Consider the following 15,071-nt stretch of genomic DNA (forward strand, 5'->3'; position numbering starts at 1 on the left):
TCCAGCAAAATAAAGACCCTAAAACACAGATCTAAAAGCACAAAAAGCCTTGTTGAAAAGGATAAAAATTTACTGTTTTAAACTAGCAATGATTACTGAACTCAACCCAATGAAAAAATCTTTGGAGAGAGCTGAAATATGCCATTGGGAAAAGAAATCCTACAAATATTCGAGAGCTTCAAACTGCAATGGAAGAGTGGGATAAACTACCAGAAGACAGGTGCAAGACACTTGTATGATAGCTATAAGAAACGTTTGGAGGCAGTCATTGTTGCCAAAGAGTGCAATCAAATACTAAGGGTGCCTTTAATACTGTCCAGGTCATTTTTTTTTATTATTTTTTTTTAGCCTTAGACATTACTACGTGTAAGTTGAAGAGGAATGTTTTTTAGTTCATAACCTTGGAAACCCTGTTAAAATATTGTGATACTAAGTTGGCACATGTCCATTTCTAAAGATATTGTGCAGGTTATACAAAAAAAAAAAATCAAGGGTGCCAATGTTGAGCAGAAATGTATATGACACTGTAGAGTAGCTTGTCAAGGTAAATGGAGTCAAGTGATATATCCTTTAGAATAGATGTTTAAAAGATGTCAGCCCAAAATTTGTTTTTCAGACTATGCTCTCTATCTTGCATTTAATGAATACAGCAGATAGCAGTTGACTTGACAAAATCAATTGAAAAATTAAAAAGTAGTCATTTAGGAATATACTATAATTAAAAGCTTTCAGCAAAGTGATAACTACAGAAATTGGGGAGGTTTTTCCACAAAATGTGGACAGTTTCATGTTTTTAATCCGTAAACAAATGAAGAACCAGAAGTTACCACATGAGGTTGTAAGAGCCAGCATGTATCAGACACCAGAATGACTGCAATAAGCTATTCCACAAAAGGAGTTGTAAAATGTGTTACATTACAGATACTGCACCAGATACTTCTTAAAATTCTCTGGGTGTTGAATTCAGTAGTGGACCACAGTTTTCACCATCTTAAAAGCTTTAGTTGAGTATAGGTATTCGAACAAAAAAATGCCAAAACAAATTGCTTGTTGTAATGATTTTGATTTAATTCTTCTTTAATGGAACTATGAAGAAAGTGTTTGTTACAAGGCAAAAGTAGTCTGATAATACAAGCACAACCCTCCTTAAAAAAAAAAAAAGAAAAAAAAATTACAGTATGTCAACCTTATATTAAAACAATTCTTAAAAATGATTAGTAACGTGTAAATCGAGGGTCATTGGGTCTGTTTTGCCCTGTAAAGTTTCCTCCTTGAAGTCCTAAAGTTGCTGACATATTTGGAGAGTTTTCACTTTGAAGAAAATTACTGTAAAAAAAAAAAAAAAAAAAAAAGTATTAAATATAGATGAAACAGAAAATAACCCCCGCCCCCCCTCCTCCGACCTCAAGCCATTCAAATACATTTACCCTCCATATGTAAACAGCCATCAATTGTCAAAATTGTGGCATTAGCCCAGAGACCTAGCAGCCTTAATAGAGGACAGTTATAAAAATGTGTATCACAAGTATGGTGCATGACTTCAGAAAATGCTAAAAATGGCAAAGAAATGGACTGGGTTGACACAGAGATTGTTTTGGTTTTTTTTCTGGCTGCACACAAAAACACTTCTACAGGACACTGGCAAAATCGATGTTCTAATTTACAGTCATGGCCAAAAGTTTTGAGAATGACAAGTATTGGTTTTCACAAAGTTTGCTGCTTCAGTGTTTTTCGACCTTTTTGTCAGATGTTGCTATGGTATACTGAAGTAAAATTACAAGCATTTCATAAGTGTCAAAAACTTCTATTGATAATTTTATTAAGTGTATGCAGAGAGTCAATATTTGCAGTATTGACCCTTCTTTTTGAAGACCTCTGCAATTTGCCCTGGCATGCTGTCAATCAACTTCTTGGCCACATACTGAGTGATGGCTGCCCATTCTTGCCTAATCAATGCTTTTTGTTTGTCAGAATTTGTGGGTTTTTGTTGGTCAACCCACCTCAAGAATTGACCACAAGTTCTCTATGGGATTATTGTTTGGGGAGTTCCCTAGCCATGGACTGAAAATTTCAATGTTTTGATCCCCGAGCCACTTGGAGCACCTTGCCATAAGACAAAAGTGATAACTATCATGCTGAAAAAGGCATTGTTCGTCACCAAACTGTTCTTGGATGGTTGGGAGAAGTTGCTCTTCAAGGATGTTTTGGTAGGATTCTTTATTCATGGCTGTGTTCTTAGGCCAAGGGAGTGGGCTCACTCACGATTTTGCCTGAGGACCAACTCCACACATGAATGGTCTCAGGATGCTTTACTGTTGACATGACACAGGACTGATGGTAGCGCTGACCTTCCTTCTCCAGACAAGCGTTTTTCCAGATGCCCTAAACAACGTGAAACGGGATTTATCAGAGAAAATGAATTTACCACACTCTTCAGCAGTCCAATCCCTGTACCTTTTGCACAATATCAGTCTGTCCCTGATATTTTTCCTGGATAGAAGTGGCCTTTTTGCTGGCCTTCTTGAAACCAGGCCATCCTCCAAAAGTCTTCACCTCACTGTGCGTGCAGATGCACTCACCTGCCTGCTGCCATTCCTGAGCAAGCTCTGCACCGGTGGTGCCCTGATCCCGCAGCTAAATCAACTTTAGGAGGTGCTGGCGCTTGCTGGATGTTCTTGGGCACCTTGAAGCTTTCTTTACAACTATTGAACTTCTCCTTGAAGTTCTTGATGATCTGATAAATGGTTGATTTAGGTGCAATCTTATTAGCAGCAATACCCTTGCTAAGCCCTTTTTGTGCAAAGCAATGATGACTGCACATGTTTCCTTGCAAGTAACCATGGTTAACAGAGGAAGAACAAGGATTTCAAGCACCACCCTCCAGTTGAAGCTTCTAGTCTGTTATTCCAACTCAATCAGCGTGACAGAGTGATCTCCAGCCTTGTCCTCGCCAACACTCACCTGTGTTAACGAGAGAATTACTGACTTGATGTCAGCTGGTCCTTTCATGGCAGGGTTGAAATGCAGTGGAAATGTTTTTGGGATAAAGTTCATTGTTATTTCAAAGAGGGACTTTGAAATAAATTGCAATTCATCTGATCACTTCATGAAATTCTGGAGTATATGCAAATTGCAAACACTGAGGTAGCAGACTTTGTAAAGGATTTTTTTTATACTCCTCTGATTCCATCTGGGGGACACTGCTACCAGTGTGAGGAGAGTGGAGTTTGGCAGTTTGACTTGTTAATGTATTATGTTGACAAACCCCTCCCTTCCGCAACCTCCCTCTACAGCCTCTTCAGTTTAAGTATAGAGCCCCAAAGAAGGGGAGTCAACCAACCAGAGACCAAACAGTAGAAGTGGCTCCCAGGTGGAATCAGAGAAACAGATTTACCGTGAGTGTAAAAATTCTCTTTTCTCCTATATGGGGGACACTGCTACCATAGGGGCGATCTAAAGCAGCCGCCTTAAGGGAGGGACCGCTCTAACAGCACTACGGCCAAAACAGACATCTGCAGACACAAATACATTGCATTGATAAATCTTTGTAAAAGTATGGACCGAAGACCAAGTGGCCGCTCTGCATTACTGGTCCGCTGAGGCCCCATTTCACGCAGCCCAAGACGCCCCCACCAAACGAGTAGAATGGGCAACAATATGATTTGGCACAGGTCGGTAAGCATTGATAAAAGCCTGCTTAATAGTCAACACAAGTCACCTAGCAATTAATTGCTTGGAGGCCGGTCATCCTCGTTTTGAGAAGTCAAATAAAATAAAGTAATTTGTGCGGCGAATCTTTGATGTCCTATGGACATAGATTCGGAGAGCTCTGACCACATCCAGAAACTCCATAGAGCGTGTCCCTGAAGATTCTGGCTCCACTGTGAACCACTATTTCTTGGTTAACATGAAAACTGTAAACCACTTTGGCAGGAAAGTAGTAACTGTTCGGACAACCACCCTATCATTGTGAAAGACAATATATGGTTCGCGACATGAGTGCACCCAACTCGGAAACTCTACGAGCAGACGCAATAGCTAGTAGAGACGCAACCTTCCGTGTTAAGAACCGTAATTCCGCAGTCTAACGAATCAAAAGGAGGTCCTTGAAGCACATTAAAGGACCAGGTTGAGATCCCAGGGTGCCGTGGTCGGAAGATTTGGAGGTTGGATATGCAGGACTGCCTGCAGGAAGATCCTGACAACCGGTATGTCAGCCAGGCGAAGGTGAAAAAAAAAAAACACACAAAGGGGACAAGATCTGCACTTTTAAGGAACCCAGGCAAAGGTCCAGATCCAGGCCATCCTGGAGAAAAGCAAGAACCCTTGAGAGGAAGGAAACCGCGTGGCAGGGTCGGCTCTCACCATCTAATGTAGGTAATGCGGTGGCAAATGCAAGCAGAGACTGGTTTTCTAGCATGAAGGAGGGTGTCCACTACTCGTGGAGAGAACCCTCTAGACCTCCAAAGGTTGTCTTCTACAACCATGTTAAACTCAGCCGAGGTCAGTCTTTATGTTGGAATGGTTCTTGTAGAAGGTCTTCGTGAAGAGATAACCGAAGACCTGATAACAGAATTTCTGCATACCAGATTAGCCGCGGCCAAGCTGGAGCCACTAGTATGATTGGAAGTCCGCCTTGCTTGACTCTTCTAAGGATTCGGGGAAACATGGAAATGAGAAGGGAACAGGTACCCAAACCAAGGTACCCAAGGTAACAGTCCCAGGGCATTGTCATTATATTGATGGCCACCGCCAAGGGATCCCTTGCTCTTGAGTAAAATTGTTGGACCTTTCGGTGGTGACGAAATGCCAGTAAGTATCAGTCCGGGGTCCCCCATCGTAAGTTTAGAGTGGAAAACCTCTGGACGAAGAGACCATTCCCCCGGCAGAATCGCATGCCGGCTTAGTCTACTTCCCAGTTCTGGATGCCTGAAATAAAGACTGCAGAAATGGAGGGAATGTGGTTTTCAGCCCAGGTCAAGATCTGAGCAGCCACCTCCATTGCTCCTGCACTACTGGTGCCCTGTGTCTGTTGACACTGCTGTGGCGTTATCAGGCTGCAGACTGACCTGGTGCCCGTGAAGGATGGTCTGTAAGGCCATTAGCATGGCTTTCAGTTCCAGTATGTTGATTGGGAGAGGAAAAAGGTCTCCCAAGTGGACAGGAGTCCCTAAAGTCCTAAATGAAGGACCACAGCCCCCCATCCCCATAGGCTGGTGTCTGTGGATACTAAGATCCAGGACCATGGGGCAAAGGACCTGCAGACTACCAAATTGTCCTGGACCATCCACCATCTGAGGGATTCTCACCCCTCTGGTGACAAGCGTATCAGTTCTTATTTTTGATGGGATCCTGACCAATTCTGTAAGAGGTCCAATTGGAAGCAAGAGTGAAGTCGGCCATAAGGAAGTCTCGAAGGTCTACACAATATCTTTCCTAGTAGGCGCATGCAAGTAGTATTCTATATATTATGCTATTTGCAACAATTTTTTAATATACCTTCATCTAGATCCACAAGGCCAAGATGTCTGTAGCAGGAAAGGTCTGTCAGCAGCTCTGCAATTCCCCTCTGAAGTAGCTGCTGCTTTTGCCAGGCAGTTGCTTTGGCAAGTCCAAATTGTGTCTGCAGGTGACGGGGCTCTATTGGCTTTAGCTCCCCATCCTGCACCTCTGCTGTCTGGCCCTCGTTTTATAGTAATGCCCGCAATGGCGAATATGCTGCTTCTTTAACAATCAGTAAATCGCCCAATCTTTATTTCTGTGGCCACTATAAGTAATAACCAAGTTCACCCCCTCCATTTCTGAAGAGGGTAATTGGGTAAGGATCAGTGACAGTGGCTTTGTAAGCCAACTGTCAGCACTGAGAAAAGGGGAGATAAAAAATGATCCTGCTGTCAGTAAGAGCCGTCCGGTTCTCACTGTCCGACAGCTGTAAAACAGAGCACACTTCTGTAAAAGGTTTGAAAAAGAAAAAAAAAAAGGATTTATATACTTACGTTAATTAAATCTGTTTCTCCGATTCCGTCTGAGGGACACTGCTTACCATGGGGTGTGAAGGGGAGCATGGGAGTTGGCACCTAGCTAGCTAATTTCTAGCATTACTGAGACCCCTCCCCTCCCCATACCCCCGCCTCTTCCTCCTCAGTTAATTCAACAAGGAGAAAGGTCAATCAAGCAAGAGCATACAGAGGAAAGGCAGAAGGTAGGGATCACAGTGTCCCCCAGACGGAATCAGAGAACGGATTTAACGTAAGTATATAAATCCTCTTTCATCCAGTCTGGGGGACACTGCTTACCATGGGGACGTTCTAAAGCAGCCCCCTAAGGGTGGGACCGCTCTGAAAGACCCACTCGTAGAGCACTACGAGCGAAATCTGCATCTGCGGACGCGAATACATTAAATTGATAGAATTTGGTAAATGTGTGGACAGAAGACAAAAACGGAACTACAATTTCCTGGTTCAAATGGAAAGAGGACACCACTTTTGGAACAAAGGAGGGGAGTGTTCTCAAAACCGCTCTGTCCTCGTGAAAAACCAGATATGGCTCCCGACAAGACAGAGCACCCAATTCCGATACCCTACGTGCCGATGCAATTGCTAAAAGAAAAACAACCTTCCAGGTCAAACACCTAAAATCTGGCTCAGGTAAAGGTTCAAAGGGAGGCCCTTTAAGCATGTCCAGTACCAGGTTAAGATCCCATGGTGCTGTAGGTGGAACATAGGGAGGTTGAATATGTAAGACTACCTGAAGAAAAGTCTTGATATCTGGCAAATCCGCTAATTTCCGATGAAAAAAAGACTGACAGTGCCGATACCTGAACCTTTAGGGAACCTAAACGAAGACCTGTTTCCAGCCCATGCTGAAGAAAAGCCAATAAGCGAGGGAGACGTGTGATATGACCTATTTTCACACCATCTGATATAGGTTCTCCAAATGCGCCGATAGATGAGAGCCGAAACTGGTTTTCGAGCTTGCATCATAGTGTTAACTACACTAGAGGAAAAACCCCTAGCCCTCCTGAGGCTGGCTTCAACCTCCATGCCTTTAAACTGAGCTGAGGAAAATTCTGGTGACTGAAGGGAACTTGAAGAAGGAGGTTGTCTCGTGGCGGAAGACAAAATCCTTATCTTATCGGAAGACCCCCTTGCCTTACTCGTCTGAGCATGCGAGGAAGCATGGGAATCGGAGGAACCAGGTATCCCAACCTGAACTCCCATGACATTGTCATTTCGTTCACTGCCACCGCTAAGGGATCTCTTGCCCTTGCTAAAAACCTGTGAACCTTCTTGTTGTGTCTGGAGGCCACGAGATCTATATCTGAAAGACCACACTTCTGAACTAGAGAACGAAATACATCCGGATGGAGTGACCACTCCCCCGGCATCATTTGATTTCGACTTAGATAGTCTGCCTCCTAACCCCTTATTCTTGGAATGAATACTGCCGAAATTGCCGGAACCTATTGCTCTGTCCAACAAAAAATCTGAGCTGCAATTTTCATTGCGGCTGCACTCCTGGTTCTTCCCTGCCTGTTGACATATGCCACAGCCGTGGCATTGTCGGACTGAATTCTGACAGGGTGGCCCTAAAGGAGGGACTGGGCCCCCCGAAGGGCTAAAGGAAATGCCTACAGCCGTAACATTTATTGGTACGGCTGATTCCTGGACCGACCAAGGTCCCTGGAGCCGGAGGAGCAAGATTACCATCCCCCAATCTCTCTGGTAATGGGAGGGCTCCACTGCGAATCTTAGGCTGCAAATGACTCTTTGTAAAAGAAGAGAGGCGACACAGACTTGTATTGCCTGACTTCCTGATCGCCCTCGGGGTAGAGGTGTAACAAAAAAACAATGTGGTACCGGACCCAGCAGGTCTAACATGTACCCCCCTGCTATAATACCCCGAATCCAAGTGCCTTGGGATGACACTGCCCACTGTTCCCGAAAAGAGACAGACGTTTACCCCCGCGGCACCACCTCTGGCAGAGTAGAGTGGTCGTCAGGACGCAGGCTTCTCCTGTGTCCTAGAGGCCTGGCGCCTAGCCGCAAACGAGGATCTACCCCTGACTGAAGAGCCACGAACATTTGGCTGTCTACCTCTAAATGACTGTCCTCTAGGCCAGGAGTTCCCTCTAAAGGGCTGACGAAAGGAGCCGACCCGAGAAGTCCTGCCCCTACTGGCAAAGAAGTGCTTTTGCCCCCTGTTGCCTGGGAAATCATAGTATCCAATTCCGGCCCGAACAAACCTGCTGCTGAAAAAGGAATGGATTCAACGGACTTCTTTGATTCCAAATCTCCTTCCCAGGATTTCAGCCAGAACGTTCTTCTTGCTGAAATGGATGCAGCCTGAATAGAGGAGGACACAGACGCTGAGCTCTGAGCCGCCTCATAAAAGGTACCCCGATGCCTCTTTCAGATGCAAAGCCAGGGGAAGTAACGCTGAGTCCTGTAAGGCCTCTGCCAGTTGGTCTGCCCATGTTACCATGGCTCTAGCAACCCAAGCTGAAGCAAATGTGGGTCTAAAGGAAGAACCCGCAGCCACAAATATAGATTTTACCTGGGATTCCACCCTGCGATCATTGACATCCTGCAGAGTTGCCGAACCTGGGACTGGTAGTAAAGTGTGTCTGACCAAACGGGCTACTGGAATATCTACCTTAGGAATACTCTTCCAGCGGGCCACATCTTCCTCCTGTAATGGATACAGGGAAGAGAACTTTCTGGGAACAGAGAACCTTCTATCAGGCTGTTTCCAGGCTCCCTCTGCAATATCTCTGAGTTCTACCGAAGGGGGAAAACGATTAGCCTTCCTTTTGGCCTTCTTAAAGAGCCTTCTGTCTCTAGGAGTCGGTTCAGGGAGGTCCAACACCTCTTACCGCTAAAACCAAATCATTAACAAAATGGCTTTTAGGGTCTTCTTCCTGCACCAAAGGTTGCCCCTGGTCAGGATCAGAATATACTTCCCCCTCCTCCTCAGAAACTCCCTCCGGGTCTGAAAGGACCATAAGGATATTAGTGGGTCTAGGCCTCTTCCTCTTAGCAGGTGGGATGTTTGGGGATTCAAGTAACTGGTTTAGATTATCCAAACCTTTAATAAAAGCTGCGGACCATGCCGGCTCTGTGGGAACAGGGGCTTGGTCTGTAAGCAATGAGGAAGGTCCTGGCATAGACTCTTCAAAAGAACCTGTGGCAGCAGGAAGGCCCAAAGGCTTACTAGCACTATTAGCCACCACGGCTGCCACAGTAGACATCAGCTGATTGGACTGTGACACCATCTGTGCTAAAGAGGAAACCGACTGCGTCAGGGACGCCATCCAGGCCGGTTCCTCCGTCAGTGGGGCTGCAACAAGCTGGGATTGCGTAGGGGGTCCACCTGCATCGCAGCCAGAACATAGAGCCAACGGGTCCCTCTGCCCACTAGGTAATTTTGCATTACATTTTGAACAGGTGAAACACTACTTTAGGGCCCTTTCCTTTATCTGTCATTTTACAAAGGGAGGCACACCAAACATACAGACTTAAATTTAGCTGTTAGAGAGCGAGAGACAGCATAGAAAATATAAAAAAGAAAAAAGAACAGGCATAAAAGTTATACTTGTAAATTATTAAACCAAAATAAAATAACTTGGCAAGTGGGAGAACTGCAATATAATTTCCACTAGCCCACTTTGCAGTCAGCAATACAATATATGTTTAAATAAATCAGATACTTAGCCTAAACAGAGGAGAAGTCCAACAGCAGTGCCTGCTCCCCCTGATCTGTGTCCTTTCCCGGACTTATATTTGGCGCCAAAAAAGGCTGGGCTAATCCAACTTTCCATGGAGAGCAGAGGAGCTCTATATCATAGCTTCCCCCCTCTGATAATGCTGTCTCTCTGAAGTGCTTTTCCTGCCCCATTAGCGGGGAGAAGAAAACAAATAGTATATGGCAGAGTAGTGGAGACCTCAATTGAGGTCTCCGCAGCGGATTTTCACCCCGATGCCCCCTCCTATGTATGAGGGAGGGAATCCTGGTATGGCCCCTTCCGTTTCCTCTCCTCCGCGGCTATATTTTTAAAATTCTTTTCATTCTGATAACCGGCCCTCCATGCCTAAAGGCAGTGACGGTTATCGGTGAGGCCCCAAGAGTGACAGCGGTCCGGAGAGACCGCTAGTCACTCTGTATTCAAGCACCCTAATTTGCTCTGCCAGTGAGAGCCTCTGGCTCTCAGCTGACAGAGCAGTGCCTGTGCTGCTGTTCTGGGAGTGTGCTCTCTATAATAGAACATACTCCCAGGTCTGCCCAAGATATTCTCCTACAAAATAAGAAAATAAAATAAAATCTAGCAGCAACTAAAACAGTGCCTAACTCCATGGGCACCTAGAAAAAACTGAGGAGGAAGAGGAAGAGGCGGGGGTATGTAGAGGGGAGGGGTCTGTCAGCAATGCTAGAAATTAACTAGCTAGGTGCCAACTCCCATGCTCCCCTTTCACACCCCAATGGTAAGCAGTGTCCCCCAGACTGGATGAAAGAGAAAGTTACATAAATTATTTTAAATCTTTAGTTAAAACTATCTAGCATAAGAAAACAACTCCCTTGGGCACTCAACTAAAACTGAGGAGGCTACAGGTTTGTTGCAGGGGGTTTGTCAGCATGATACATTAACATGTTAAGTGCTAAGTGCCAAACTCGACTGCCCTCATACAACCCCATGTTAGCAGTGCCCCCAGATATGATGAAAGAGAAAAATATTTGTGTCATTCTCTAAACTTTTGGCCATGAATATAGTGTGTTAATATTGCGCACTGTATTTCTAAACGCATTGTTATCACCTTTCTAAACCTTTTAAAAATATGCATATATAGCCCATGAACAGATTTTGGCTTACCCATGAACTCCTCTATTCATGTGTCCTTGTCCTGAGGGACCGGGCGGCATTCCACGTCCACCTTTCAAAAGAAAAAAGATAATATAAATGCATTTTAAGTGCTGAATGAGGAAAGCCCTATAAAATATACTCAAAGTAAAAGATGGTTGTCACGTGAAGTGAAGCTTACTTTCATTGACCCAAAGCGACCCAATTACCACATATCGTGACCTCTAGCTACAAAACAGTTCACATTACCTGCTCTTGAACGATCAGCTTCCATTTTACGACCATGATCTCCCCAATCGCGGCCATCCCTAAAACAAACATGCATTTATAAAAAAAAAAAAAAAAAAACATGCACTGTTTATATAACAGGTTAAAAGTACTCTGGGGAAATATTAACGGATAGTTCATCATTTTTATAGAAACTAATGACCAATGTATTAACAAAAATAGTAACATGGAAGTCCTATGTTTTGCCCATATAGAGGACGTTAAGAATATTTTTATCAATGCAAAAAAGAAAATTGCACTAAATAGTAAGCCAAATAAACCAGATTTTCACTTAATAAAATCATTTTCTTAGAGCCAATGGGAAGCACATTAACTAATAGTTAAGAATCATTAGGAGTCAGAGCACATATAGTCATGGAGAAGGGGATAGACAGTGGCCACTTCTTGTTACACCACACTGTCAGGCTGCAGCCTGACATAACAAAAAAAAAGAAAGAAAAAAGGGCCCTGAACCTTCTGTGTAAAGGGCACCTTCCTTAAAGGTGGGCCCCAGTTATTTTGTGTTCCTCCATACATATATACACACACACACACACAATAAAGAGAGGATTTTTATACTTACAATAAATCCCTCTGATTCGATCTGGGGAACACTGCTACCACGGGGTTGTAGCTGGGGTGTGTGGAGTTGGCACTTAACTAGTTAAACTGTGGCTGCTGACAGACAATTCCTCTCTGTAACCCCCTGTATCTAGTCAGTGTAATTCTAAAGCCCTCAAGGAAAGGGAGTCGAACGAACCAAGAAGCAAACAGCAGAAGAACAGAAGGGAGGAAACGCAGTGTCCCCCAGATGTAATCAGAGAGGATTTTTATACTTACGATAAATCCCTTTTTTCTCCTTCATCCTATCTGGGGGACACTGCTACCATGGGGGTGTACCAAAGCAGCCCCCAAAGGGAGGGACCGTCCTGGAAGCCCACCTCGTAGCATGCTACTGCCGAAGCTAGCATCCGAAGATGCGAACCCACTGAACTGATAAAATTTGGTAAATGTGTGGACCGAGGACCATGTGGCTGCTCGGCATAGCTGACCAGGCGAGGCCCTATTACGCTCAGCCCAGGAAGACCCACAGACCTGGTGGAGTGTGCCATGATGTGTGTAGGCAGAATACGGTTAGCCTTAAGATACGCCTGTTTTATTGTAAAGGTAAGCCATCTAGCAATGGTTTTCTTGGAAGCTAGCTAGCCTCTTCTTTGGGAATCAATTAGGATAAAAAGAATCCATACTTTGGATATCCGAAGTTCTTTGGACATAAATATGTAATGCCTTGCCCACATCTAAATATTCTTAAGAAACACCTGCGGAAGCATCCTGTAACACTGGAACCACTATATACTGATCAATGTGAAATCCGGAAACTACTTTCGGTTGAAAAGGGACAGTCCGAAGCACCACCCTGTCATCATGGAAGACCAGGAAAGGCTCCCTGCAGGAAAGAGTCCCAAGCTTCGACACTCGTCTGGCCGACGCCATGGCCAGCAGGAACACCACCTTCCATGTCAGAAATCTAAGGTCCGCTGACTTTAAGGGTTCAAAAGGAGGTTCCTGAAGAATAGATAGTACCAAATTAAGATCCCAGGATGCCGTGGGAACAAAGGGAGAATGAATTTGCAGGACCCCCTGCAAAAAAGTATGGACTTCCGGAAGGTCCTCCAGACGCCTCTAGAAGATGGAAAGGGCCAAGACCTGGACCTTTAAGGAACCCAGGTGGAGCCCTACATCAAGATGGTTTTGAAGAAAACTTACCAGCCAGGGCAAATTAAATTTACTTGTGTTGTGTGCCCGGTCTTCACACCATTTAATGTGTAAATACACCAGATTATATGATAAATGTAGGCTGACACTAGCTTTCTAGCCTGTAACAGGGATTTCCTCCAGGATGGTGAACACCCTTTTGACCGTCAGAGGCTGGTTTCAACAGCCATGCCGTCAAAGCCAGCCAAGGCAAGTCCTGATGCTGAAAGGGACCTTGCAGAAGGAAGTCGTTGCGAAGAGGCAGACAGACAAAGTACTTGTCCCACTGCCATGAAAAAGGATGTCTGCATACCATATCCTGCAGGGCCAATGGAGAACCACCAGTATAACTGGGAATCCTCCTTGCATGACCCTCCGGAGTACCCGGGGGAGCATTGGAATGGGAGGGAAAAAATATCCTAGCTGGAAATTCCAATGCATTGTCATTATGTCCACCACCACCGGATCCCTTGCTTTTACACAGAACCTGGGAACCTGCAGATTGTGTCTGGACGCCATCAGATCCAGAAGGTCTCACTTCCGTACTAACATCTGAAAAACCTCTGGATGGAGTGACCATTCCCCTGGCATTGCTTTGTGACGACTTAGGAAGTCGGCTTCCCAACTTAGAATGACTAATGAATAGAGCCGACTGATATGGGATGAACTGTTCTGCCCAAATATCTGCCCATTGCTCTTGGACTTCTTGTCCCCCCGTTTGGTGACATATGCCACCGCCGTGGCATTATCAGATTGTAATCGTACTGGGAATCCCTAAATTAGAGACTGAGCCCCTTTTAGAGCCATAGACATGGCCTTCAACTCCAGGATATTTATTGGAAGAAAACTTTCATGTCCCGGCCAAAGACCCTGAAGGTGCAAATGTAGCGCCACTGCACCCCAGCCCTTTAGACTGGCATCCAACGTTATGATGATCCAGGAGCACAGGGCAAAGGATCTGCCCTTGCTTAGGTGTTCTTGACTCTTCCACCATCTGAGAGATAGACGGGCCTCTGGGGACAACAGTATCCTCTGTGCTCCAAGTGGAGAGCTGAACCTGATCACTGCTTTAGGAGATCCCCTGGAAACATCTCGAGTGAAACCTTCTATAGGGAATTGTCTCAAAGGTCGAGACCATCTTGCCCAGTAACCTTGTGCAAAGAAGCACAGGTGGTTTATGACTGTCTAAAACCCTGGTCACTATGTCTTGTACCAATAAAACCTAGTCCTGTGGAAAAAATTGCGCCTTCTGGTGTCCATTATAAGACAGAAAGAGAAAAAGATTTCCAATCCGCTCTAAGGTAAGGACAAACTTCAGATACATATAGTGTGTACGGTGAGGGGGTGCTCTCCAAACTAAACGAATCTAGAAGGGAAAAAGATCGGTTGATAAATCAACCGACCAAAGTAGTATATGAGGCACTCCTGTCCCCAAAAAATTTTTATTAAGCAATTCAGCTTTGTAACAATTTCTAGGACAACAATAAAATCAACTTTTATTGATAATTATTTAAAATGACGACAGATCTCCAGAATCTCATCAGAATAGGCGAATTTAAAAATATATAGAGGTGCAAAAGTTGGAAATAGGTGTTAGAGAAATAAAAATAGGAAATGACCCATAGGGGGAGCCGGTCACAATTGCTGGTTAATCTCCTTGGGAGGAATATTGAAAATTAGTTCGATAGGTCCAATCTCCAATTAAATCATGGTGGAGATTTATCATCATGAGACCAAATTGACTAATATATTTACCGAGATGATTCCTATGGTGGGTGCAATCACCGTTCTATTAATCAAGGTGAATATTGTTACCCCACATTACTATGTATTGCGTTACCATTTACAATGTATGCATGTGTAACATAGAAAACCATAAAATGCCTCCTTTATTATATTTGGGAAACGAGACAGGAGATTCAAACTGTCTTTCCTGTTATTCAACATAGGGGTTGGATGAAACACATACCCATCCCCCAGTTATTCCAATATTATTCAGGATATAAGTGTATATATTATAAAAGGTTCCGGAATAAGGAGAGGAACATAATGATGGTTAGCGTTTCTTTATTGTTTGTATATATCTCTTGTCACAGGAGTGGTGTTTAAACAATATGCAGTTTCAAATTATTAAATCCACCGATCTCAGTAGCGGAGTGAATAATCACCCAAAGTGTTATTTTCTATGATACAA

General features: G+C 44.3%; 1 protein-coding gene across 1 annotated transcript in view; it reads right to left on the bottom strand.

The window, feature by feature from the left end:
* Positions 1-1,047: 1,047 nt before the first annotated feature.
* LOC142149657 (scaffold attachment factor B2-like) overlaps positions 1,048-15,071 on the bottom strand; it is a 57,719-nt gene continuing 43,695 nt past the window's right edge. Inside the window, exons 17-19 of the mRNA XM_075204975.1 lie at positions 11,105-11,163; positions 10,868-10,928; positions 1,048-1,326 (exon numbers count right to left, since the gene is read on the bottom strand). Coding sequence (XP_075061076.1) covers positions 1,215-1,326; positions 10,868-10,928; positions 11,105-11,163 — 232 coding nt within the window. The 3' untranslated portion in view covers positions 1,048-1,214. The remainder of the gene's footprint in view (positions 1,327-10,867; positions 10,929-11,104; positions 11,164-15,071) is intronic.

This window comes from Mixophyes fleayi, chromosome 1 (assembly GCF_038048845.1).
Source record: "Mixophyes fleayi isolate aMixFle1 chromosome 1, aMixFle1.hap1, whole genome shotgun sequence".
NCBI lineage: Eukaryota > Metazoa > Chordata > Amphibia > Anura > Limnodynastidae > Mixophyes > Mixophyes fleayi.